Source organism: Akebia trifoliata, chromosome 13 (genome assembly GCF_017979445.1).
Source record: "Akebia trifoliata isolate Shusen 1 chromosome 13, ASM1797944v1, whole genome shotgun sequence".
Lineage (NCBI taxonomy): Eukaryota > Viridiplantae > Streptophyta > Magnoliopsida > Ranunculales > Lardizabalaceae > Akebia > Akebia trifoliata.
Window position 1 is genome coordinate 3,631,411 of NC_141387.1, and position 26,990 is coordinate 3,658,400.

Sequence of the window (26,990 nt, forward strand, 5' to 3'; positions counted from 1 at the left end):
ACAAGGAATTTAAATACTGATTTAAAGCCCATATCTGAAGAATTCCAATCTAATCTGCAAAAATAAGCACACACACAAAAAATGATCACTGTGCATCCATTTCACTGATACTAAGCTTCATCCATTACCTTAAAGAAACCAACCCAATAACAGGAAGAAACAGAAACTCAACAAACACAAGAACCCTAATTAATAAAGTTTAAATACCGCAGTCCGAAGTCCGAACATAGAAATCATATTGTAGACACCTCATTTTTGCATCTACCTAATTCGACAATTTGTCACCTGGTTACTGTGAATTCCTAATGATGATCACAAAAAACTCGAAGGCTTGTGAGTACTATCCCTGATTCCCTTCATTTTCAATCTTTTCATCTCCCCTACTCATTACGACTCGACATAGAAATTTACGCACGCTTAGGATCGCTACACCTTACACTTGATTTAGCAAGCATGTACGTTTAGGTTCGCTACACAGTTCAATAACCTAGAGACCTCGCTACGCTAGGAAAACATGACTTTGAAACTTAGAAATAATCACGTCAGGATTGAAAGAAACTTCATGCTAAAATTCGTAAAAATCTGTAAAAATTGACAAAATGACCGAAATGCCCTTCGACCTCCAAACTCAACTTGGAGATCTCGATCCTTAGGAAAATATAATAAAAATTGAAATCAAATTAAAAATTAAACAATTAAAACTTAAAATTTAATTCAAAATTAAACAATTAAAATTTAATTCAAAATTAAACAATTAAAATCAAATTCAAAATTAAACAATTCAAATTTAAACAATTAAATAATTAAAATTAAAATCAAGCAACCATTAAAATTAAACTGAAATTCTACCGAAACCTAATCAACAAATTTAAAATTCGAAATCAAATTCAAACAATTAAAAAATAAAACTCAAATTAAAAATCAACAATTAAAATTACTTAACTAATTAAAATCAAGATCAAATTCAAAATCACTTAACCAATTAAAATACAAAATCAAACTCAAATCTCATCGAAACCTAATTTAAAATTCAAAATTGAACTCAGTCGGTCAAATCAAATTGAAATTAAATACTAATTGAATAATCGAAATACAAAATAAAACGTAAATTAAAATTGAAATTAAAAGGAAAATTTTAAGTATTAAATCAAAATCTAAATCAATCAACCAATTAAAACTCAAAATAAAAAAAATTAAATCAAAATATTTTTAACCAAATCCAAAATAAAAATTAATCAACCAATATCGACCAATGACAATTTATCAATAAGAGACTACTGTGGTACGAGTATCGTGGGATCGTTCCCCATTCTTTAAAAGAAAGAAGGAAAGTAAAAGAAACGTGTTAAAAAAAAAGAAATAAAGTTCCTATTAAAGAGGCTTCAACGTCTTCTTCCTGGGACGGACGTCTTCTTCTTTCAGCCCTTTTCTCTCAGACCATCTTCTTCTCCAACGTTCTTTGATCTCCCTCTCTGCCTGCAACTGCTCTCCCCAGCCCTCATTCACGTTCTACCCTTCAACAGCCCCTTCGTCTTCATCTTCTTTGGCTGAACCTACCACATAGCCCACTGCTACAGCACCTGCAACACACCCCATTAAATCTACAACGTCCTCCTCTTGCTGCCCCAGCCTTCATCTCCTTCGATTGGCTGCTGTACCAACGCCTTAGCAATCTCCTCACAGCACTGCAAAGCAGCCATAGTGCTGTCTTCATCACCTTCAACAGCCCTCTCTGCAAAACGTGGCTGTTGCAGCCATCTGTCCTGCCACCCCTCGATCAATCTTCGCCTCATGTGTTAGCACGTTTCCAACGCCCCCATTGCAGCCTTCTCTCTGTCCTTATCATTCTAACGAATCGGTAACACGATCCTCTCAGCCATCATCTTCTTCCGTACACAACCAACCAGCCTTCGCAAAACGCTGGGAATATTCACAAGGATTCAAGTCATACCTGAAGGAATCGGCACCCACTGTTCTTCTTTATAGGTAGGTTCATTATTAGATTATCTATTCATTTTTATTTATTTTATATTTTGATCTCCTTTTTTCTCTCCGTTCTTCACTACACTATTTTTCTCCTCTCTGTTTTCATATGGTTAAAGGTACCCCTACATTGGCATGTCACATTAATTTTCGAAGTTACGGTCATTATGGGAGTTATTATAACAGAGATTTTTTATGTTCATGGTGTTACAGAATGATTTTGTTGTGCTCAGGGGAAATACACTATTTTACCTTTTGGTAATTATTTTTGGTATATTAATAGGATTAGGAGATAATTTCATATATATATGTATTTTTTATTTATTTTTTTATTGTGGTAGGATTAAGAGGGTATTTCTTATTTTATGTAATTTTTATGTTTTTTTTATCAATACGGTTAGCTAATTTTTTTAGGAATTATTTTTTATGTTTTGTTCATTTTTTATTCTTTTTGCATGCCGATATGATTATAATAAATTCTTAGATATTTTTCTAGGTCTTTAATTGTTTTTGCATCTCAATAGGGGTTAGGAGGATATTTTGTTTATGTATGTATTTCTTTGTGTTTTTTTTTGCATATTGATAGGATTAGGAAAGAAGTTGTTTTGCTTTTGTCTTTATTTTATTTTTATTTTTTATGCATTTTTTATGAACTTGTGACGATATGATCCTTGTATTTTAGCATGATGGTCCTATACTTTTACAATGAGCTTGTGAGGATATTTTTTTTAGCATGACAAGTATGCATGTCGTTGAATGATAAAGGTTGCTGAAAAATTGAGATATGTCATTGCATGATGGTTGCTTTGGAAAAATTGATGGTCTTAGATGCTTGTCCGTTTGAGTCGATTTGAGAATAATTTGAGTTCCAATATTTTGTATGTATTGGTATTTGTTGATCTACAATTTGGTAAGCATGGTATTGTGACTTTTTTTCTTTGTTATTTTATAAATTTCCAAATTGGTGATCCTTGGTAAATCCACATTTATTTTATTCGGAAATTCTCATTCATAATTTCGTTTTGAAAATTGATATTTGGAGTTTTCTGTTATGGAAATTATACAATTTTCTATTTAAGGAAGGAATATATTTATAAATTCCAATTTTTAGGAATTTCACATTTTAGCAATTTCTAATTTAGATGATTTTACAATTTCATATTTAGAAAGTTCATGGATTTAGAAGTTTCTAACTCAAAACTGTGATATCTTTGGAAAACTTCTATTTTGGAAAAGTTCCATTTTTAAAAATTCTAATTTGGGAATTCAACATATATTTTTGAATATTAATTTGGGGAACTTCGGATTTCAAATTTGAAAATTTTTTGAGTTCCAATTTGCCAGTTTCTACTTTGGATGGTTCTAAAAATACTTGCATGTGAAATTTCTTAATTGATTCAAGATCATGGGACTAATTATGGCTTTTTCAAATCCTTCTGTTTTTGTGGAATTCAAAGAATGATCATGTAATAATTGGGACAATTTTGATCATAGGATTTGTTTGGCAAACCTAACATAAATTGATGATGATAATTGGATTGTGACCTTGACTGTAGTCTTTGTATGTTGACCATTGGATGATTTTGGATTGTAGTAGAGACCGATCATCTTGATCGGATGGGTTCGGTGCCTAACACCTTCCGAAACCCGTAATCTGACCCCTTACCTATCTCTCTAATCCGTATATCGACCCATATCCATTTGGAGTTAATTTTGGTTCCTAGACCTAAACTAGGTGGCGACTCCCATTTCTCAAAAGTCCCATATTTACAAATCGGACCCCTATCCACTATTTAGTGAAAACGGGTTGAGGCAATTTCACATATTTTCAAGGGTTTCTTCTTTGTCCCTTCTCTAGGGTTTCTTTTTCGTCTTCTTCATCCCTTCTCTAGGTTTCATTGTATTTTATAACTTGGGGTGTAACTACTAATAGTTGGCCTGCCAATATCATATTTTTTTGGAAATTTTGAAAATGTTGAGGACAAATTTGGAATCAAAATTTTGTTCCCTTCCCTTCCCTCCTCGTCACTCCGATTTTGGGGGTAACAAAATTTTATCATTTTTCCCTTCCCTTCCCTCCATTTTTCTTCTCTTCCCTCCTCACTTAACAATCCAAACAGGAGAAAAGAAGAGAAAATTGCAAATTTTCTCTTCCCTTCCCTCCCCTTCCCTCAATCCAAACACAGCGTAAGTACAGGAGGGGGGAGGGGGTCTCAAGGCTTCTATTATAAAATCCTTAGCCTAGGAATTCTTCCCAAATCTCACTTCACCTGCTCCCTCTCAAGTACTCTACGTCTCCCAAGCCTTTGTAGAAGAAGACCAAGGAGGAGTTCAAGGCAACCGAGGTATTATATAATATAATTTAGACATATTTATAGAGATTTTTTCTTCTAATCCACTCATTTTTCTTTTATAACTTAGAAGTCTTAGGTGCAAACCCGATCAAGCCTTGTTTCGAAAAGGCCTCCTAACAATGGACCCGAAAGAGGATAGAGGAGGGATAACCTAGATCTTAGAAGTATATATGACAAGATGAATATATAAAGCGGTTCTCCTTAGAATCAAGCCATTTGTCCTTGCCTAGACATAAATCACATACTTGGAAAAATTTTGCATTCATGTGGTATAACTTGTAAATGTTCAAGGCAATGGGTTGACTTTCTAGTTATTAATTTGTGGAGCTTGATGATACTTGTCTTGAGGGAGTACCGTTCATCTTTTAACACAATTGAGACGACAATCAAGGGTATTTTTGTAATTTCACTACTATTATGTAAAAGCCGTGTTATGTTTTACTAAGGTGTATATTTTCTCCTTCTGGTGAAAGGGTATAATCTCTAATTGCGAGTTGTCTTTTCACAGTGAAATTGGTGTGATCAATGGACATGCCTCAATCTTGAAAGAATCACATAAAATTTGGTGCGATTGTATCTTTTTTTTTTTTTTTCTCTTGATTGGTTTTCTTAGTTTGATGGCCCATGTTTTCTTTAAAACTGGTATGAGAGGGAGAAATGATCGAAGAAAAGATGAGAATCGAGAAGTTGTTGAAACTTCGAATTGTGGAAGATGCAAATCAAGGAGGTTGTTTATTAGGACCTTTATTATCCTTTGGGAGGAAAAATGAATAAATCAATGAACATGATAGATGAAGAGTGGGAGATTCTCGATAGGAAAGCCTTAGGTATCATTTGATTATCTCTCGCTCCGTCTGAATATCTCAAATGAGAATATTACAACAGATTTGATGACCATTTTGTGAAGGATGAATGAGGAAACCTTCGCCTCAAACAGAATATTCTTGATGAAAAGATTATTCAACATGAAGATGGCAAACAATGGTAGCGTGAATGAGCATCTAAATGAGTTCAATACGATCACAACACAACTGGAATTTGTTGTAATTATCTTTGAAGAGCCCTACTGATATTACTTGGATTAACAAATAGTTGGAATAGTCTAGTAATGACTATGCGAAATTTTTTTGATTCTGATAAATTAAAGATTGATGATGTTGTTGGCATCATCTTAAATGAGGAAGCTCATAGAAAATCATCAAGATCAACTGATACTTCCAAAAATGCCTTCACTATTGAGGAAATAGGAAGAAGATACCTAATAGGGAAACCAGGGTAAAATCTACCCAAATTCGAAAAGGGGCAAGTCCAAAAAATCACAAGAAAAAGGAGATAGTTTCTAGAATTCCAGGAAGACGGGATCACTTCAAAAAATGACTACAAAGCTATAAAGAAACTTATAGAGATAAAAAGTCAAGAAGGTAAAAAGTATGTTAATCTTTATGATGGTAGTGATTCTGGTGCATTGACACACAATGACACATGTATAAGAGATTTTGGAGCATCATTCCATACTTCTTTCCAAAGAGACATTTTACAGAACCATGTACATGGTGATTTTGCTAAACTATATCTCGGGGATAATAAGTCTTGTAACATCATTAATAAGGGTGATATACAGATAAATCTATAGAATGTGACGTTTCTATAGTTGAAAAACATGAGAAAGATTTCATAGTTTAAGAGAAATCTAATTTCAATAGGGAAACTAGTAGAATTAGGGAATAATCACCACGTTCTAAAGTGATTCTTGTAAGATGACCAAAAGGTGTATAGTGGTTGTCCATGGCAAGAAAGGGAGGACTCTTTATGTTATATCTGAGACCTACAGTTCTATAGCAATGGTCTCTACATGTGTGGATGGTAATACTTGGCAATGCAATCTTTGGCACATGGGTAAGAAAGGCATGAAGGTATTGCATTCCATGGATAAATTATCTGGGATGAATGAGATGAATTTAGACTTTGTGAAGACTACATCTTGGGAAAACAGAAGAAGATGAGTTTCTTAAAAGTTGGAAGGACTCCAAAATCTGAAAAGTTGTAGTTAGTTCACACTAGTATGTGGGCGTCAGCCAAACTACCTTTCATTGATTGTCCTACCAAAGTGCCTTTCATGTGCCGTCACATTTATTGATGACAACACAAGGATCAGCATTGGTTGTTTATTAGAAATCCAAAAACTCTCATCAATATGAACTAAAAATTTGATCTGTGACATTCTCAAGTTTCTCAGAGGAAAAAGTCTTTTTATAGATAAAAAAACCAAGAGTACTACATGAGCTAAAACAGTAGAGAAAAACAAAAATTTTCGCATGACAAAACACTACAATTGGTTGGCTAGGTCGATTGATTTTTAGCTCTATCCGATGGATCGCCTATCCCAATTCGAACGATCAATTTTTAGCCTACATCGATAATACAAGGATAGTTGATGAATCAATGTACAATGTGATCACCTATGGTTTTAATAATTCTCTAAGTCACTTACCATCCTAAAATGGAATTGAATGGTCTTCAACGAAATCTTCAGACTTTAACTTTGAGCATCAACGTGATTCTTCAACTATAAGATGATTAAACTCACCTTATTTTCAAACAAATTTTTTTCTAAAAAAATAAAAGAATAATTTCCTAACATCTCAACATCCCTCATGAGATTTTTGATCTTTCAAATTGAGCCAAATCATAATTTCTAAAGAAAACGGTAAGCATGTGTCATTTCTTTTCATTTCCACACCTTAGAGATTTTCCCACACTATTGTTATAATGCTAATAAAATAGTGGATGTAGCTGTTTTCTGGGCTAACTTGGGATGGATTGTTCTCCCGCCTGAGAAAATCTTTTAAGTTAATTCCAATTGGAAAAGAAGCGGCCTGTGTTTTTTATGCCAACAAAACGTTTGGGACAACAACCTTTCAAGGTTATAACTCTGAAACTAGGACTCTCACAATGTGAAAAAAGCCCAAATTTGAGGCTGTAAATTCAATAAAATTCGACAGACCAAGGGGTCAAATTGGCATGGAATTTTTCATTGTCAAATTTTATTTTTCGACAGGCCGAAACTGTCAAAATAATGAAGGATGGGAGAAATTCGACAGCTCTAAGCCATCAAATTTGGGAACATCAAGAATTTTGACGGTCCTAGACCGTCAAAATTCAGTTTCTAAAATTCATGGGTCTTTGCCCGTCAAACTTTTTTGTCGAATTTTTCAGTTTTCACATAGTGTCTAAATGGGTTGGTATTTGTTTTCATCAAACCAATTTAAAGTCAAGTTTATCCCATTAAAATAAACCCTCTTGAATTAGAATTGATTTACTTGGATTTTAATTGAGACCTTTACCCCAATGTAAAAAATTCAGATTGCTGAAATTTTCAGGCATTAAGTTTAAGCATGTCATATTTTGCATTTGCATTCAAAATTATTTTCTATATATTTTCTTTGTTTGTCTAGGATTTAAAAAATTTGCTCAAAGTTTTCACACACTACTGAGATCAACTGAAGAGTTAGTTTAAAAGTTGACTTGATTTTAACTTAGAACCAACATTTGTCCTCTCACTTAACTTCCACACACCACTCAAGTTTTTAAAGTCTTTTAAAATGGACAAGTCATTAAGTCTCCTAGTGATGAGGAGAGTGGGGTTATTAACACCTTCCCCACTCTTCAATCAAATATTCACACCAAAATCTCTATGATTTTATCGTGGGAGTCACGTTTTCCTTGAAAAGGAATTTTCAAAACAAAATTCTGTTTTGGGTGACCATTCACACCCTAAAATTATTGAATGGTGGCGATTCCAAATTTCAAAAGTAATGTGAAGTTTCCCTTGCCAAAAAACATATAGCTACAGAGATCTTATAAAGTTCTACAAAATAAGAATATATGCTTGGAAATTAAGCACTATTTGCTAACATGTTTAAATATTGCTGAAGATATTCAATTTAAACACTGGGTTCAAAGAATATCATTTTGTAAATACATAGGCCATTATGTTCATGACTTGTGATAGTAGTTATCGTTTCCCATAAATATACAACCTCTTTAAATAGTTAAATTTTTTTTGTTGTCTTTTATTCAGGTCATCAAAATAAAATTTTTTTTTATTGATTAATAAGTTGGGTTAAAGAGACCCCACCCAATAATAAAGAAAAATATTACAATTGAATGTAATTACATCAAGACTTTAGCCAAGTCAAGAGGAACATTCCTCTCATCCTCAAAAGCAAAAAAATTGGGATTTTGAGACCCTTTGGGTACTAACAGATTGGCCTCCCTCCAATAGAATTCGAATTCATGAAATTGGAAACATCCGAGCTACATTCTTGCTCATGATAACTTGGCGGTGATACTTGAATGAGGGCTCAATGTTGCCTTGGAAGTAATTCATTGCATAGGACGAATTGAAACAAATGACAATTCTTGCAAAGTTCTTTTTTCTTGCAAATTGGATGGCTTCAAAAGTCGCTTCAAGCTTGATTGAGGATGTCTTGTTTCGCTCCGAAATCTTGACTCGTGACGCAATCCATGATCCTGACTTAGGGGGTGATGAGAAAATATTATTTTATTTAAATCATAATTAAAACTCTCAAAGTTTGATAAACTTATAGGAAACCTGAAGTCCTCACCTTTGACTTTAATAAACATAGAATTGTCACAATTTGGTTTATAAATCGACCTTTACTTGATCTGAATTTTCTATTTAATTCAAATAAAATTTTAAGTCTATGTTCTTTATTATTCTTAAAAACTAACTTTAAAATCACTACCTGAAAACTAGGAAATTCGACAAAAAAATTTGACGGGCCAAGGCCTACGAATTTTAGAAACTGAATTTTGATGATTTAGGACTGTTGAAATTCTAGATATTCACAAATTTGACGGCTTAGGGCTGTCGAATTTCTCCCATCCTTCATTAATTTGACAATTTCGACTTGTCGAAAAAAAAAATAATTTGACAATGAAAAATTTGGCGGCAATTTAACCCCTTTGTTTGTCGAATTTTATGAAATTTGATGGCCCAGGACTGTCAAATTTGGGCTTTTTTCATGTTGTGAATGTATTTTTTTTTTATTGATAAGCTAGGGTTGAAGGGACCCCTCCCAAAAGAACACTACTAACAAGTGTAATTACATGTGAGATCATCCTCTTAAATACTTTGAACCTCTTGAGGGATATTTTCTTCATCCTCAATTACGGAAAAAAATTCAACATAGGATCCTAGGCGAGCTAAAAAATAGCCACCTTGTTTGTTTCTCTCCAGAAAAGTTTAAAACCACATGCAGCAAAGTTTGTACTCAACATCTGTATCTCCTTGGCATGTTCAAGTTATTTCCATGATGGTTCCATATCTTTCTTTATGCATCTAATTGAGTATAAAGAATTCGAACTAATGATAATCAGGGGGATTTGACGAGATTTCACAAACTTCAATGCCTCAAAGGCTGCCTCCAATTCTATAGATAGGATGTCATCTCCATCTGAGTTATTACTCCATCCTGCAAACAAAAGTGAGCCATAATGAATATGCCCCACAAAACCAAAACCTGCTCTCTCCATGGCAAGAGAACCATCTGTGTTGATCTTGACTATGCCTTCACCCGGTGGTTTCCAAAATACATGGGTAAACTTCTTTTTGATGTTAAACACTCGAAAATTCTAATTCTTCAAGATCTGGGCGCTGGTTTCTGAATCATCTTCCTCAGTCACCATACCATCGTCCACTTGTTTCAAAGTCAAATTTCTTGTTGTTATTTTTCCTCAAATATTATCATATTCCTCTCTCTCCAACATAAGTTAATTGTGGCACGAAAGGAAAGATGGAACACAAGAATATTGATTTTATGTGGAAATCGAACACTTCTAATAACTAGAAGTTTGTCCTCAATGTTGCCAAAACCCATATGCCTTATACAAAATTCAAGCAAGCATCTCTTCCAAACCCAACTCGTGAATGAACATCCAAAAAACAAATTATCATTCATCTCTCAATCGTTGCAAGCTTTTTTCTGCATGGCAAACCATGCTATGAAAGACATTCTTGGAATCTAATTTTTCCCCCAGATGACCTTTGACCCCTCCAAGTTATTTACCCCTTCAATCATTGCCAACTAAGTCGATTTCAAAGAAAAATGTATTGATCGATCAATTAATTGTTTTTAATCCGACTTTTAATTGGTTGATTAAATTTTGACTTGAAATTTGATTGGTCGGTTAAATTTTGATTTAGACCTTATTGATCAATCGATTTTTAATTTGAATTTTGTTGTTTTGATTAAATTTTTGTTTGTCGTTTAATTGGTTGATTTGACTTTAAATTTATTTTCGATTTGATTTTGAATTTTAGTTTGAAATTTCTTTGATTGATTTAGATTAAATTTGAACTGAAATTTTTCATTTGAATTTGAATTTGAATTTGATTTTAATTTAAATTGTTTGATTAATTTTTAATTTAATTTTGATTAAATTTTCATTCTGTTCAAGGATTTTCCAAAATTTTATCATGTTTTCTTAAGAATCAAGGTCTCTATTTTAAAGTTGGACATTAAGTGGCATTTCGGTCATTTTTGTGATTTCTCATAAATTTCTTTGTTTTCATCGATTTGTGTCTCATTAGACTTAAAATCATATTCTAAATGCAATGGAGGTACTTTCGAGATTTTTCTGAGATTCGAAATTCATAAGGGGTATTTTCATCATTTTGTTGATTTTTGCAGATTTTTACGAATTTTGGCGTAAGGTTTTTTTCAATCCCAACGTAATTATATCTAAGTTTTGATGTCATATTTTCTTAGTGTAACGTGGTCTCTAAGTTATCAAACTATCTAACGAACTTAAGTGTACCTGTTTCCCAAATCAGGTGTAAGGTGTAGTGTCCTAAGCGTGAGTAAATTTCTATGTCGAGTCGTAACAAATAGGGGAGATGAAAGGACTAAAAATGGGAGAAATCAGGGACAGTACTCACAAGCTTTTGAGTTCCTTGCACTTATCATTAGAAATTCATCGCAACCGGATGACGAATTGTCGAATTATGCAAATACAAAAATGGGATGTTTACACTTTGATACTAATTGTTGGGAAAAACTTCAATCATAATAAACATGGATCTAAGATTTGATCTTTAACAAAACATAATAATCGAATCGAAACAATAAATTTAAAATACCGAGATTTGCTTTTCCAATAATTCATGAAGAATACTTTGATCTTGATTTGTGAAGAATAGACGTACTACCCCAACTAGCCTACACCTTTGGTGATGGGAACTTTTATCTCAAGAATAGAAAAATCTGTGTAGAGAGATGGGGACGACCACCTATTTATAAAGAGGATATTAAGTTTTCTACCAATCGTATAATGCTAGTATTAGGTGAATACCACTTAAAATTTTGATAGAATGCTCACTAACCCATCATATTTGATGTTGGTAACCAATGCCAGACCATAAGCATGATTTCCAATTTTATCAGTATGTTTTGAACAAATTACAATCCAATATTTATATAAAATTGTATGTGTAAAAAGACACAAAATAGTTTTAATTATAAAATAATAATAATACTCCAACACAACACTCTTATGATTTTGTTACAAGGGTATAAATTATTGAGTTGCCATCTAAGCCTTTGAGGACGATCTCGATAATTTGTAGATTTCATTATTTACTCTAATAAATCAAAATAAACAACTAAACATGTATTTATTACTTGAAAACCACCATTTTATAATATATTAACTTCAACCATAGCAAAACAAATAAAACTCTAACAACATGTTCAAATCTCATAACATTCTGTTTTTCAAAGTTCAATCTAACATAAGAGCCCTAATGGCATACAATAAAATGAAACATCAAATGCTCATCAATCTCCACTCGAAATCATCTAAGTCTCCAGGATAGGCTCATATTAATTGTACTACATGTAGGTCGATTATGCATCTCTTTACTGATTTGCAAAACAATTAAAACTTGAAAATTTGTTTAAAGTACGCCCCTTGATTCAGTTAGATAGTCATACAATTCCTTTGTTATTAAGAAACTTAGTTTGGTTTGGTAGAGACTTCAATATGTAGGTTTGCTTTCATTATTTGTCATAGCGATCACTCAAGCCAATGACAGATATAAGAAAATTAAATAAATGATTGGGGGAGAAGAAGCATGGTCATGTGGTGGCTATCACAAGTCAATGCTGTGGAGCATGGTTTTTATTGGTATTATTTAGTACCATCTTCATTTATATTTCTCACTAATGTATATATGTAGGGTTACTTTCCAAAAAAAAATTGTATGTAGGGTTGTGGAGCAAAAGATATATTTTAATTGTCAGCACTCGCATGTGCATAATTGACCAATTCAAAAAACAAAGCAGAATTAGAAAAAGGAAACATATAATTTGTCAGGACAATGACCGCAAAGACCTATTTCTTGAAAATATGTACCAAAAAGTTTCTTCTAAAAAATTATGGACTCTTTAGTACCCAATTTGTCAAATATTAGTCTAAAAAGGATTTTTGTGCGAAAATACCATAATTGCCCTTTCAATGACTTTGAAGTTTAAAGATACATGTTTATTTCAGAATATTTGAGCTACTCCTATATTTTATAATGACATGCCCCTTAATTATGGTCATCTCTTATATATCAATTTTAAAAAAAATTACTTGTTTATCTTACCAAAACTAGTAATCTTTAAATTACATAGATGGTGATGACTACACCAAAGATGATGATGGAGATGAGTATGATCATCATCAAACTGGTTTGGTCTATGTATATTAGATTTATTAAAATATATAAATAATTTTAAATAACTAAAACATAGTTTTAAAACTCGACTTGAATGTTCTTCGAATTGATTCAACTCAAAAATTAGCATGTCGAGACTAATGAGTGAAATAAAATTATATCGAATTTAGTTTTTAAAAAATAAAATATATACATATTTTTTTAAGAAATATTAATAACTAAATTTAGTGGTCCAAGATTTTTATTTGGCTCCCTATATTTTTAGATCAAATACTTTGTAAAGGTTTCAAAAGGGTATTTCAGGCATTTTTCTTAAAAAAATCTTCAAAAGATCCTTAACAGACTAATATTTTATTAAGTGGGACTGAACTGGTCCGTATTCTTTATTAGGGGACTATTCAGTACATATTCTCAATAAAGAGTCCTTCAAAGTCATTCTCCCTAATTTGTCTGCTACAAAATAAAGATTCCCGAGTACTAGTCACGATGCTCTACAATAAGGTGTAATGTGATACACCATATCATTTTTGCCAAGATTAAGATAAGACAAAGATTGCTAGATTAGATTTCATGATTAATATTAGTTTAATGTAATGAATAATATAGGAGGAATATTCTATATTATCTATATAAAGTATAAACCCTATTAGAGTTCATATTATTGAATCAATAGGGTTCATAGTTCAATTAAATTAATCAAGACTCGATAATAAAATTCAGCCTTCTTTCTTTACTATCGACCCTCTAACATTGAAATAGTTACAACATTTGTACTCAACTTTTTTGCACTTGAAGATGTATCTACCTTAATGAGATTCCTTTCGCTATAAAAACCAGGTTGTTTCGGTTGGGGAATGACTTCAGTCTCATTGCACAACATTAAAACAACAGATGACATGCTCGGCCTGTCTTGGGGGCGTTTTTGCACACATAAAAGACCCACTTGGATGTATCTCAACACTTGAGACTTAGGCAACCCATCCTTCATTAATGTATCTACCAGTTCCAAGGCCTTGCCTTCTATCCATAGATTCCATGCCTTGAAAAATGTCAAAGATATATTCGTTTTACTCATAAAAAAATAGAAAAGAATCATGTACATGCTAGATAATTAAAAATTTAATTTAGTAGACTAGAACGATGTTCATTTGTGCACTTACATATCCAAGGAGGTTGAGATCATGATCAGGATGATCGAATCCTCTGTTCTTCTTACCACTAGTTATCTCCAACACCAAAACCCCAAAGCTAAAGACATCAGATTTCATTGAAAATAGCCCCTCTAATGCATACTCCGGAGACATATAACCACTGCATTTTTTTTATTTTTATGGTTAATCAAGAGGAAAATAGACCTAAAAGATGAAAATGCTTTCATAGAGTAATTTTCATGGTACTTACTATGTCCCAACCACCCTTCTTGTTTTTACTTGTGTCTGGTTTCCTGCAAAAGTTCTTGCCATGCCGAAATCTGAAATTTTGGGGTTCATCTCACTGTCAAGTAGAACATTGCTAGCTTTGAGATCCCTATGGACAATTCTCAGTCTTGAATCTCTATGAAGATAAAGAAGTCCTTGAGCAATTCCTACTATGATATTGAAGCGTTTCTGCCAGCTCAATAAAGTACATCTTGCTTGATCTAAGACAATTTTACTAAGGTTAGCATTTGTCTACAAACTCCACTAAATAAATAGTCTATTTAAGTTAAATACAAAAGTGTGAGAAAGGGCCAAACCAAAGATAAAGTAGTCTAAGCTTTTGTTCGGCATGTACTCGTAGATTAACATCTTTTCTTTTCTTTCAATGGAACACCCCAGAAGCCTAACTAGATTTCGATGTTGAAGTTTCGCAATGAAAATAACCTCGTTCTTAAACTCGTTGAGGCCTTGCCCAGAATCCTTTGAGAGCCTCTTCACTGCTATTTCTTGTCCTGTTTGTAGCTCACCCTATAGATTACCATAGGTGAAATGATTATTATAAGTGAATAGGAATATGAGAATATTCATCTTGTTTAGGTTTCAACATAATTTGATTATATATATATTGTGTTGGGTTCCGTAGAGAATGTTCTAGACAATGTGTTTTGTCTTAAAAAATCAGCCTATTCTGAAATTGCTAGCCCTAGTTTACAAGTTGAAGAATTGTGGACCGTTCATTTTTTACAGTCAGTGTGTAACCACATTTCACAGGTTAGAAGTTTTAGAACCGGCTGATTTTTTGTAAGGATGATCTCCTCATCATAGAGATCATAAAAATTCAGCCCATTCTGGAACTTTTTTTCCATATAGGACAAAATGTTGTCTACTGAATGATGTGTCCTATATATATATATAGGTCACGTTCGACAGATAATGTTAGGGAGGCAACACGAAGCCAACGCCTTTGTACTATATGACTTAACAGTTTTGTATTGGGCTGATTTTTTGTGTTGATGATCTCTATAATGAGGAGATCATCCTCACAAAAAATCTGCATGTTCTGAAACTTCTAACCCCATAAAAGCTGGTTTTGAATTGTGGACTGTCAATTTTTTCCCATTAATTTGTAAACCACTTTTGGTGGGGTTAGAAGTTTCAGATAGGGCTGATTTTTTGTGAGGATGATCTCCTCACCATACTGATTATCCTCACAAAAAATTGTCACAGTTCGAAACTTTTGAGTCATATAGAAGAAATTTTGTTTCCCAACGTTGTCTCCTTAACTTTGTTTGCCAAAAGCTACCCCATATGTGTGTGTGTGTGTGTGTGTGAGAGAGAGAGAGAGAGAGAGAGACCTACCTTGTAAACAGGACCAAAACCACCCTCTCCAATCTTATTATCAGAAGAGAAGTTATTAGTGGCAGTTGCAATAGTAACAAAATCAAACAAAGCTAAGTCCAGCTCCTCCATCAATTTCTCATCAATGTAATCTGTTAGACAATAAGATGCATGAGAATAATTTTCAGTATAGGTTGTGATGGAGAATAATTTATTTAGCAATATACTTAGAATTTTTTATATGGGTTAGGATCTGCTGACTCGTGAAGAATGACTAATGGAAATAAACACAAAATCTCAATCGTTTAAACACAAAATCCAACACTTGATATTTATCCTCGATATATGTATCTTTGAGATATGTGTTATGGGTTATGGGGATATGTATAATCTAGAGTCTTGGATCTTGTGTTTACATGATTATAGATAGCTAGTATCACTATATTAGGCTACTTTCTATACCTTTGTTGATGTGATGGCTTTAATTAGGATTAATACAATACTCATCCAACTATCTTCAATAAAAAAATTTCTACATAATATTTGGTTCAGTTGTTTACTTCATTTCCTTTTTGTTTACCATGAAAATAGTAGAAAATATCTGAAATATATGAAACAAAGTGAGTGTAACGATATGAACTTTGAATGTATACTTTTGAAGAGAATGAACCATATTTTTTAAGGGCCTTGTTAAGTTTGTCCCAAGGGCACATGTTAAAATGCAATGAATACACTTCGGAAATTTAATTTTGTACTGAAAAATGCCCTTAAATTGGGTTTTGGATGTTAACAAGACCCTTTTTTTAATCATTCAAATATGATTTATTGGATGATTACAAGCAACTTTTAGGCTGTCCATTAAGTTGTGATTCGTACTAGCCTGCTTGATATCTTACAATTAAAGCTATAGAAAATGATATATACATGCCGAGGATCAATTTTTGTGCATTTGCAGGATTTCTACTGTAAGAATATACATTTATTCATTCATAATTCATAACCATCTAATGGCTTAAATATAATGGTTGGTATCATAAGGCCTAACGTTTGACCACATTGATCTCCATGAGGAAGGTAATTTTGACAAAAAAAAATAGAACCTACCTGTTTGTATTGTCCTTGTCTTCCTAATGATACAACAGATGATCAAACCCAACGTAAGTATGCCCGCAACTACTGATATGGATATCATCACAGCCACTCGATTTGTCTTCTTTTTGGAATCAACATTTATCCCTTTGCCCGCCACTGTAATAAAGTTGAATGTCATGTGAGTTTGTCAATTGGACCAACATGGTAGTCCACGTGTTTGGAATGCTGAGGACTGTGTTCCAAGATTTATTATTGGAAAAAAAAAAGTGTTGGACAATACTAACGTCCGAATGAGGTCTTGGACGTTAGCATTCCCCATATATATATTGGGTCTCCAAATGCTAGGTAGCTGTAAAGTTTATTTTTAATTCTATTAATGATTAGCAAAACATATGTATTGCACAGCGTTGTCTCTAAATGAGGAATCCCTTCACTAAATTCCACCTGACTGTCACAAGAGCTTAGTTTAAGGGTAGGGACACAGCATTTAGTGCCACTCACCTTGAAGCAAAAAAGTTGAATGTAACATGGTATAAATTTTGTTCCATTTTTAATATTTAGGCAGAACATATTGATTTTTAATTTTTATTTATTAGGAATAATTATTTCAAACTTTTGAATGTTTCAATTTGTTTTGGAATATTCCATGAAACATGTTTACGTATATCGAACAAGATATATCTATATTTTACTACAATTTTCATATTTTTGAGAAACATATATTTCGATACTAAATTAATGACAAAACAATATTTTTTATTTTTATTTTTAATTGATAAGCCAGGGTTGAAGGGCCCCTCCCTGAATACAAATCACTGAGGCTAGTTACAACATAGATCTTCGAGTAGTATTCTTGATAATTCTTGTTGTATGACTAAACAAATATTGCATGTTCTAAGATTCATTTTGTAAAATTACAAAATAAGAAGTTTAATTTTATGACAATGAAAGCCCTATATAATCATGAACTGGATAATTATCAAAAGAAAAACATAGAACAAAAATTATCCATATATACATACCTGGTTCTGAAGCCGCCATCCGAATGTAGAGATCTTGCCCGCCCGTGTTGCACCGTTTAATATCAACCAAATCCCCAAACCATAGGAGACAGCCACTACCTACTCCTCTAATGTCAGAATTAGCATAAGCAGTGCAAGAACAGTTGCTCAAGCAGCGCGCCTCACATTCCTTGAGATTCATGCTCTTGTTCATCCAAGAGATTGATGTATCAGGCAATTTCACAGATTCAAACTTCTGAAACCAATGTCCATTCTTGTTGCAATCCAATGGTGTTCTCCTTATGCATCCACTTGACCATTGTGCAGATTTGGGCGTAAATCCCTCTACACAGTCGCAAATAGTTGCGTTATTAATAAAATTACAAATACCATAAGCACCACAGAAGCCATACTTGTCACATTGGTCTCCCTCCGCCTTGTAAATGATCTTCCATTCTTGGGTTCCACCAATCCAAATAAGGTATTCAATGGCACCTGTTGAATTCAACAGAAGTCTTGTAATAATAAAATCATCATTGGTTTGCAACTTATAATACACCTCTTTTTTGTAAGAGAAAAAGATGTTTTTGAGCAATGTATCCATCCAAAGTGTAGGATATCCGTTAAATGTATACCCATTCCATGGCCCCACACGATAGTTTTTGACAGATCCCTTACGCAAAATTAGCTGTGGAAATCCATGAGGATCTATTCCATAAGAGAAATCACCAGTGGAAGGGTCATCAGGGCTCTTCCAAGCTGTCAGATTCCACATCTTACCAGTTTTTAAGTTGCATCCCAGCTTCATGTCCAGTAACATTGTATCGGATGGGTAATCAAAGCTCTGCCAGATATAGCTCTTGGGATCCTGCTGGCCTTCATATTTTAACACAAGGTTCCCTGAGTCCAAGAGCTGAGCAATTGGATTCTTGGCCAACGAACTACTTGATTCTGAGGATGACCAAATAACGATTTTGGTTCGATTGACAAGTGCGAGATTTCCATCATCGTCAATCTTTAATATTCCCGATGGATCACTAAGTGGGTTGTTTCTGTTTGCAACCCAAACTACCGTTTGAACTGAAATATTCTTGTACCATATTCCCAAGTATCGGTTTTTGGAATTACCAGGACTGAAAAAGCCTAATTCGAAGATTTGGCCTGAGGAAACTAAGGTCTGGTTGTCTTTAAGGAGTTGGTTCCGAATAAGAGTGTCTGTCGAAGTTGAGATTTTGGACAAGGAAAAGAGTAAGGTGCAGCAGAAAACAATAAAGAGAAGATCGCCCATTGAGAGAAAAGTTCTCAATTTTTTAGACAGTGAAATTTTTGTAATTGTTCAGAGTGGAAACTTGAAAGATTGGTTGAGACCAAGATTGAGAAAGACAACATCATGCCTACAGCTCTCCGTCTTATATAGTCTGTGAGATTGAGGTCATGGCTCATCCATGTCATCTAGTAAACACTTTTAAGTTAAAAAAAAAAAAAAAAATCCTCACGTATATTAACTAATTCAAGTCTTCACAACCATTATTCACATATTTAAGAAACTCTCCAATCTTCTTAAGATTTATTATTTTGTAATGTTGTTTTGTAAAAGTACTACAATTTAGCATTCCCTAAATTATTTGTACTCCTCATACTTTGTCTAGTTCAGAGGAAACATATATTTAAGTGGCAAAAGTTATAACCGTTAAGCATATTATAATATAGGCTTTTCATCTATAATCCCATCCAATTAAGTAGTTATTCCGCTATTGTGGATGTCAAATAAAACAATCCAACATTAATTCCTATCATACAGTGGAATGTGATTGATTTCTGTTCCATTTAATAACCTAACTACCCGCATTAATTCTTATTTTCATCCCTCATTTGGTCTTTGGAGGTGCAATAATGCGACCGGCATCCATTGGTAGGGTAAGAAGACCAGTCTGCATGGTTCAAAAAATGGCGCAATCATAGTCTATGAAATTGGCTTCTGATTTATTTTCAGGGAATTAAGAATAAATTAGTTTACTGAGTTACAGATCTCATTATAAAATATAAAATAAAAATATATAATGGATTTTGTTTCATCCAATTTTCGAATTATAAAAATGAAGACTTATCAACTTTGCCAAGATTTTTTGATAGATGGAACCTGTCATCTTTGACCTCAAACGAGTTAATGTGACGGGCAAGTCACATTGACTGATCTCACTTGATCATCTCCAAGACTAACTAAGATGACTAGTTATAAAGATATGGGTAAAAGTGGTGACAAACAATCTTGACCAATGCTTAAGTTTATGCAAGCGAAAAAGATAATTTCTTTGATAAAAAATTTCTGTTTTCAAAGAATAGGTTTGTGTCCTATATGTTAAATAATTTGAAACTATTATTAACACCACAATTTCGGTTTAACACCCTTTAAATTATAGGCTCATATTAACCATATCATAGGCGATTATGAATATCTTTACTAATTTGAATAACGATGCCACTTGATTCAGTTCCTTTGTTATTAAGAAACTTAATTTTGTTTGGTAGAGACTTCAATGTGTAGGTATGCTTTCAGTATCGGTTATAGCGATTACTCAAGCCAATGACATAAATAAGAAAATTAGATAAATGATAGGGGGAGAAGAGGGAACGTCGTGTGGTGACTATCTCAATTCAATGCAGCGGAGCATGACTGTTATTGATACTGATTAGTACTTTCAGTATCGGTTATAACGATCACTCAAGCCAATGACATAAATAAGAAAATTAGATAAATGATAGGGGGGAGAAGAGGGAACGTCGTGTGGTGACTATCTCAATTCAATGCAGCGGAGCATGACTGTTACTGATACTGATTAGTACCATCTTCATTTATATTTCTCAGTAATGTATGTAGGGTTTTGGCACAAAAGATTTTTTTTTAATTGTCAGCACCTGCACAAGCAAAATGGACTAATTCAAAAAAGAAAAAAAAAGACTTGTATTGTATTAAGAAAATCAATTAAGAATCATGAATAAAATCCAATCTTCTTTCTTTACTATCGACCCTCTAACATTGAAACAGTTACCATATTTGAACTCAACTTTTTCCCAGTTGAAAATGTATCTGCCTCAATGTGACTCCTTTCAGTATAAAAATCGGGACATTTCTGTTGGAGCATGATTGAAGTCTCGCTACATAACATTAAAACAACAAATGACGTGCTTGGTTGGTCTTCCGAGTGCTTTTGCACACCTAAAAGACCTACGTGAATGTATCTCAACACTTGAGACTCAGGTAACAATCCAAGGCCTTGCCTTCATTCCATAGTTTCCATGCCTTGAAAAAAAACAAAAACCAAACATATATATTCACTTTTTACACATCAAAAAATAGAAAATTTAATTTAATTTAGAAAAGGCTGAAAACTTTACACTTACATGTCCAAGAAGGTTAAGATCATGGTCAGGATGATCAAACCCTCTGTTATTCTTATTGATTATTTTATACATTCAAATCTCAACACGATAATTATTTTGTCCCAATAGAATCAATCAAATATATATCTTAAACAACCATTCATGAACAAAAATCTATTGCAAGTTATCGTTACTTACCTTGTGCCATTGCTAAACCTTTAATCCAATGATTTTGAATATGCTCCCTTTAATCTCCTTCTTCCTCGTGCTTTGTATAATCTTAATTAGATTGATCTTTTCTTCTAGATGCACCTTCTCCCTTCCTTTTATTTGGATTGGCTGAGTTTTTGTGATCGATGGATATCACTTCTTTTATCTCAACGTTTTCGACGTTTCGTATCCTTTCAACAACTCTAATATGGGATTAGCCAATCCCTTTTATAGATAAAAGTTGAGGGCCTAGATTAATTCTTTTAATAGTTTTCCTATCTATCAAGATCTCCTACTAATTCCTTAAAGAAATAATTCTAATGATATTAGATTTCTATTTAAAATTGATATCTATTATATTATAGAATCCACCTGAAATTTAGAAACTAAAACCGTGGAGGTCAAGGAGGCCAAAATGTCACATGGGTTTTGCCAATCTCCCACTTGGTCCATTAGACAGATTGTACTAATAGTAAATTTCAAAATATTTGAAAAATTGACTCAACTTTAAGATTCTATAATCAAAAATATTTTATATGTGATCTTGACTTTTAAAATCATTAATATTCCCAATATATAATTAAATTCCTTAATGCTATATTTCGATTAAATATTAATTTGAATTATGACGGTTGTTTGTCATTAATGCCATACTTCCTTTCATGTACCACGCCATCAATACCCTATCTGATATAACCTTTAATTGTGCTCCTTTCACTTTGTCTTATCAAGGCATTTTCTATATTACTTAAATCCAAATAAAATATGCATAATATAATTGAAAACAAGAATTAAGCAGAAACAAACTTTATTTAGTACTAATATTAATGTTAATTACATAACCACTTCAAAGTAATTTATTCCATATATACAAAAGATTTTCCCAAAAGACCCATTCTGGTAACATGTTATTCATAAACTTTTGGTGATAACCACTTTGTTAATTGATCAGTTATCATTTGAGTGGTACTAATATTTTTTAATGACACTAATTGTTTTTGGACTCTTTGTCTAACTACCAAATACTTGACTTCTATGTGTTTCACAACATTCGAGTACTTTCCATTCTTAGAGAAAAATATAACTGCGGTATTATCATAATATATCTTCAGTAGCCTAGCTATAGAGTCGACAACTCCAAGTTTTGAGATAAAATTTCGCAACTAAAGAGTATGATTTGTGTCTTCAAAGCATGCCACGAATTCAACCTCCACAGTGGATGAAGCAATAATACTCTACTTCACACTCTTCCATGAAATAACTCCTTTTACTAGTAGAAATACGAAACCCAATGTAGATTTTCTATTATTATAACATTCGGTAAAATCTTAATCTGAGTACTTGATCACCTCTAGATGATCTGATCTTTTGTAAGTGAGCATGTAATCTTTTGTCCCTTGTAAAACTTCATAACTTTCTTTGTAGCTTTCCAATGATTTATTCCTGAGTTAGTTTGATATCTTCCTAACATTCCAACTGTAAAATTGATATCTGGTTTGATACAGATCTGAGCATACATCAAACTCTCAATAACTGAATTGTATGGAATATATTTCATGTACTCCCTTTCTAAGTAAGTTGCGGACATTGAATAAAATTGAGCTTGTTTCCTTTCTCGATAGACGCATCACTATTAGATTAAGATTGCATATTATATCTCTCTAAGACACTGTTAATATAACCTTTTTGAGACAATCCTAATAATCATTGAGATTGATTCTTAAGGATTTCTATGCCAATGACATATGTTGCCTCACCCATATCAACTATCTTAAAATTCTTATTGAGATAATTTTTGATTTCGTATAAAAAATCAAGATCACTACTAGTTAAAAGAATATCATCCACATATAGAATTAACATAATAAACTTACTCCCACTGATATTCAAATATATACACTAGTTAATAATATTTTTCTTAAATTCGAAAAAGGTAATGGTATCGTTAAACTTTATTTACTATTGCCTTGAAACTTATTTAAGTCCGTAAATGAATTTCTTAAGTCTATTGGCTAAACTTTCATTTTCCTTTTTTTTTAATACTTCTAGTTGTTCCATGTAGATCTTTTCATCTAATCTTTCATTTAAGAAAGTAATTTTCATATCCATCTAGTGTAACTCCAAATCATAACGATTGAGTTTTTCTTTAAAATTGGAAAGAAAGTCTTAGTGTAATCAACGCCTTCCTTCTGAGTAAAACCTTTGACTACAAATTAGACTTTAAATTGTTTGGTATTGTCTTTTGCATCGTGATTGGTCTTGAAGACCCACTTACAACCAACTTTCTTATATTCAGAAGGCAATTCGGCGAGATCCCAAATGCAGTTTTGGTCCATAGATTTTAATTCTTTTTTCATGGCATCCATCTACTTAATAAAATTATTACTTTCCATTACTTGGGAAAATGTAACCAGATCTTTATTTATCCCAATATCAAAGTCAAATTCTTACAGATACACCATGTAATCATTTGAAATGATAGGTTTTCTTACTCTAAAATATCTTCTCAAAACTATCAGTGGTGAATCTTCAATTACAATGGTTGAGTCTTGATGAAGTGTGATCGGTTATAAATCTTGATGTGTAAATGCAGAGATAAAAAAAATTAAAATAAGACTTTGGGTAAGTCGAATTTGTTCCACATGGACAGTTTGGATTCAAAAACTCATTCGGATAAAAAGGCCAAAATAGAATTAGAAAACAGATTATTTAAAAACCAAATTGATTTGTAAAAATATAGAAGTAAGTAGCAACTAATTTGTAATTGAAATTAAAATTAACAATAGAAATTGAAGATATAAGGAAAAGAGCTTAGAGAGGTCAATTCAACCTTTGCAATTCATCCAAAATGCTGATTTATTCTATTTATAACTCAATCCACGTAGCAAGTCATTGCTCATGGATCAGAAGATAGATCGAATTAAACATTGATGGTAACCAAAGAGTATTCATGAGAATCTCAAACTTAAATAAGATTAGTTGACTTATACTTCAATTCTTCACATAACATGATTGTTCTTGAGCTTGTCTAAGTAACAATCATCTAAACTTGATTTGAATGTAAAAGTTTGCTAATCTTATCCTAAGAGGATTCTCAGAATTAACATATAAAGCAGAAATAAAGAATTAAAACAACATTGGTAGGATGAAATTGCTCCGGCATTCTTGACCTCTCTAAGGAGAGTCTAGCCGATCATCGCAAGGATCATATTGCAACAATAATAAAAGCAAGAAGATGATAGATGGAGAAGAGAATGTAGAATAGTGTTGCAACTTGATTCCTTCTTTGATGATCTCTCAAAAGAGTTACAATAGAGTCAATGGATTAGTCTTGATGTTCTCACTTCACTCAAAAGCTCACCCAAAGGAAAATTACAGAGAATTTTAAAGCAAGAAAAATCAAAAATTATGGAAGAAGTGAAGGAGAGAGCAAAGAGAAGACTCCTCTAAAATCAACCTTCCAATTTATAATATTCGTATTCGGGTAATCGGGGTGATTTGTCAGATAATTCGATTCGAATGACCCAATCAGTTACAACCACCAAAACTTCTAGAAGCTTCTGTATGAATATCGAGGATAAATTCCTCGAGATGACCGCGACGCGGTGACGTGGTGGCCAAATGCTTCAAGTTTTTTCTGGATGCTTCCTTTCGACTAGCGTATTGTAACCGTAATTATTACGTCTTTTGTTGGTTTCCGAATGTGCCATTTTTACCTCAAATTAGTAACAAACTATTGTTAGCCACATTAATTTGAGATTTAATGAAATTTATTATTATTTTAAGGGAACTAGTACTAAAACTTGATAATCTTGGTGAAATTAAGGTCCCAAAGTGAAATTATTGATTTTCTTGTGATTTTTCTAAAGTAAGGGAGATAATGACAGGGAAGGTTTCAGCATTACCCAAAAATGCGTATTTCAGCGTATCAGGTAATTACTTTAACTCAAGCTTTGGAATTTCCTCTACTATTGGGGATGACGAGAGAGAGGAAAGACTCTGTACTTTTCGCTGCCAATCCATCATAGAGACATATTCAAGAAGACAGTTCACCTCCCTGATGGATTTCTCAGTATCGAACTCAAGGTCGAATTAGCCAAAATATTCTTCTAGCGGATCATTGTTCTTCGCTTCTTTAAACGTGCTACTAACCAGGGTGTCGACCATATTGACTTCTTCCAAATCATCCATGTCAGTAGATTGAAACTTATTTTGGAAGACGTTCATTTTGACCTTCATGTTCCCAGATGATAGGGTCATGATACCATTGCGACACTTGATGACTGCATCGGAAGTGGCTAAGAAAGGTCTTCCTAAGATGACTGGAACATGAGAATTTGGGTTAATGATAGGTTCAGTGTCAAGAACTACGAAGTCGACAAGAAAGTAGAAATCTTTCACTTTGATGATCACATCTTCCACTATTCCCTTGGGAATCTTCACCGATCTATCTGCTAGACTCAGAGTGATATCCATAGGTTTAAGTTCACCTAAACCTAATTGTTGATAAACTGAGAAAGGAAGAAGATTCACACTAACCCCAAGATCTAATAAACATTTCTCAATCATCGTATCTCCAATGTGCACAGAGATTGTAGGACAGCCTGGGTCCTTGAATTTAGGAACAATTGTCTGTTGAATCAGACAGGAAGACTGGACTGTCATCATAGCCTTTCTTGGCACAGGAGTTTTTCGTTTCACTGTGGTAAGATCCTTGAGAAATTTGGCATACGAGGGAATTTGACAAATTGCGTCAAGGAAGGGAATATTTATTTGAACATTTTTGAACACTTTTAGAAGTCCTTCGAAAAAATTTCCCTTTTTATTGTCTAGAAGTCTATGAGGGAACAGAGCTTTGGGAATGATTACTCGACTTTCGATAGGAGGAGGTGTTTCCTTAGACTGGTCTTCTTTTTCTGTGGAAGGTGCACTAGAGGTTGTTTCTTTGGATAGAACCTCCTCAGGCATTTCAACTTTATTGTCTACCAATTTACCAGATCATAAGGTGTGGACGGCTTGGACAGAACTTGAGGGACCCGCCTGACTATTGATTTCATACTGTCCTCTTGGAACAGTTCCTGCTGGATTAGGCATAGTTTGACTGAGAAACTGGCCTTTGTTTTTCTTTCCCATGGATGAAGCTAACAGACCCATCTGAACCTCTAAATTTTTAATTGCTTGCGCAGTGACTTGGTTGGTCTGAGACTGGCTCTGGGTAGTTTGGATTTGTTGATGTATGAGTTGTTGTTGTTGCTTTAATATCACAGCCATCATTGATTCCAATGCTGAGTTTGTTTGAGCAACAGGAAAAGAGTAACTGGTTATAGGGTCGACAATGATCGCCTGTTGATCAGAATTTTGAGGTAAAGAATAGGATGGTTGCAAGAACCAAAGATACGCTCGCACTGGCATGAGTTTGACGATTGAAATTTTTCTGAAACCCTGGAGGACCTCCTAATTAGATAGG

The 26,990-nt window shown here is 33.2% G+C and overlaps 2 protein-coding genes across 2 annotated transcripts; both read right to left on the reverse strand.

The window, feature by feature from the left end:
- Positions 1-13,790: 13,790 nt before the first annotated feature.
- LOC147387366 (G-type lectin S-receptor-like serine/threonine-protein kinase At4g27290) lies at positions 13,791-19,293 on the reverse strand. Its single transcript, XM_086421082.1, has 7 exons — positions 17,954-19,293; positions 16,944-17,087; positions 15,861-15,991; positions 14,819-15,029; positions 14,485-14,722; positions 14,244-14,394; positions 13,791-14,122 (listed from the first exon to the last, which is right to left on the reverse strand). Exons 1-7 carry the CDS (start codon positions 19,218-19,220, stop codon positions 13,817-13,819), a joined length of 2,448 nt encoding a protein of 815 aa, XP_086277208.1. The 5' UTR covers positions 19,221-19,293; the 3' UTR covers positions 13,791-13,816.
- A 507-nt stretch (positions 19,294-19,800) lies between these two features.
- Positions 19,801-26,188, reverse strand: LOC147387367 (uncharacterized). The gene is made up of 2 exons (XM_086421568.1): positions 25,757-26,188; positions 19,801-19,863 (listed from the first exon to the last, which is right to left on the reverse strand). Exons 1-2 carry the CDS (start codon positions 26,186-26,188, stop codon positions 19,801-19,803), a joined length of 495 nt encoding a protein of 164 aa, XP_086277694.1.
- Between the last annotated feature and the right edge of the window lie 802 nt (positions 26,189-26,990).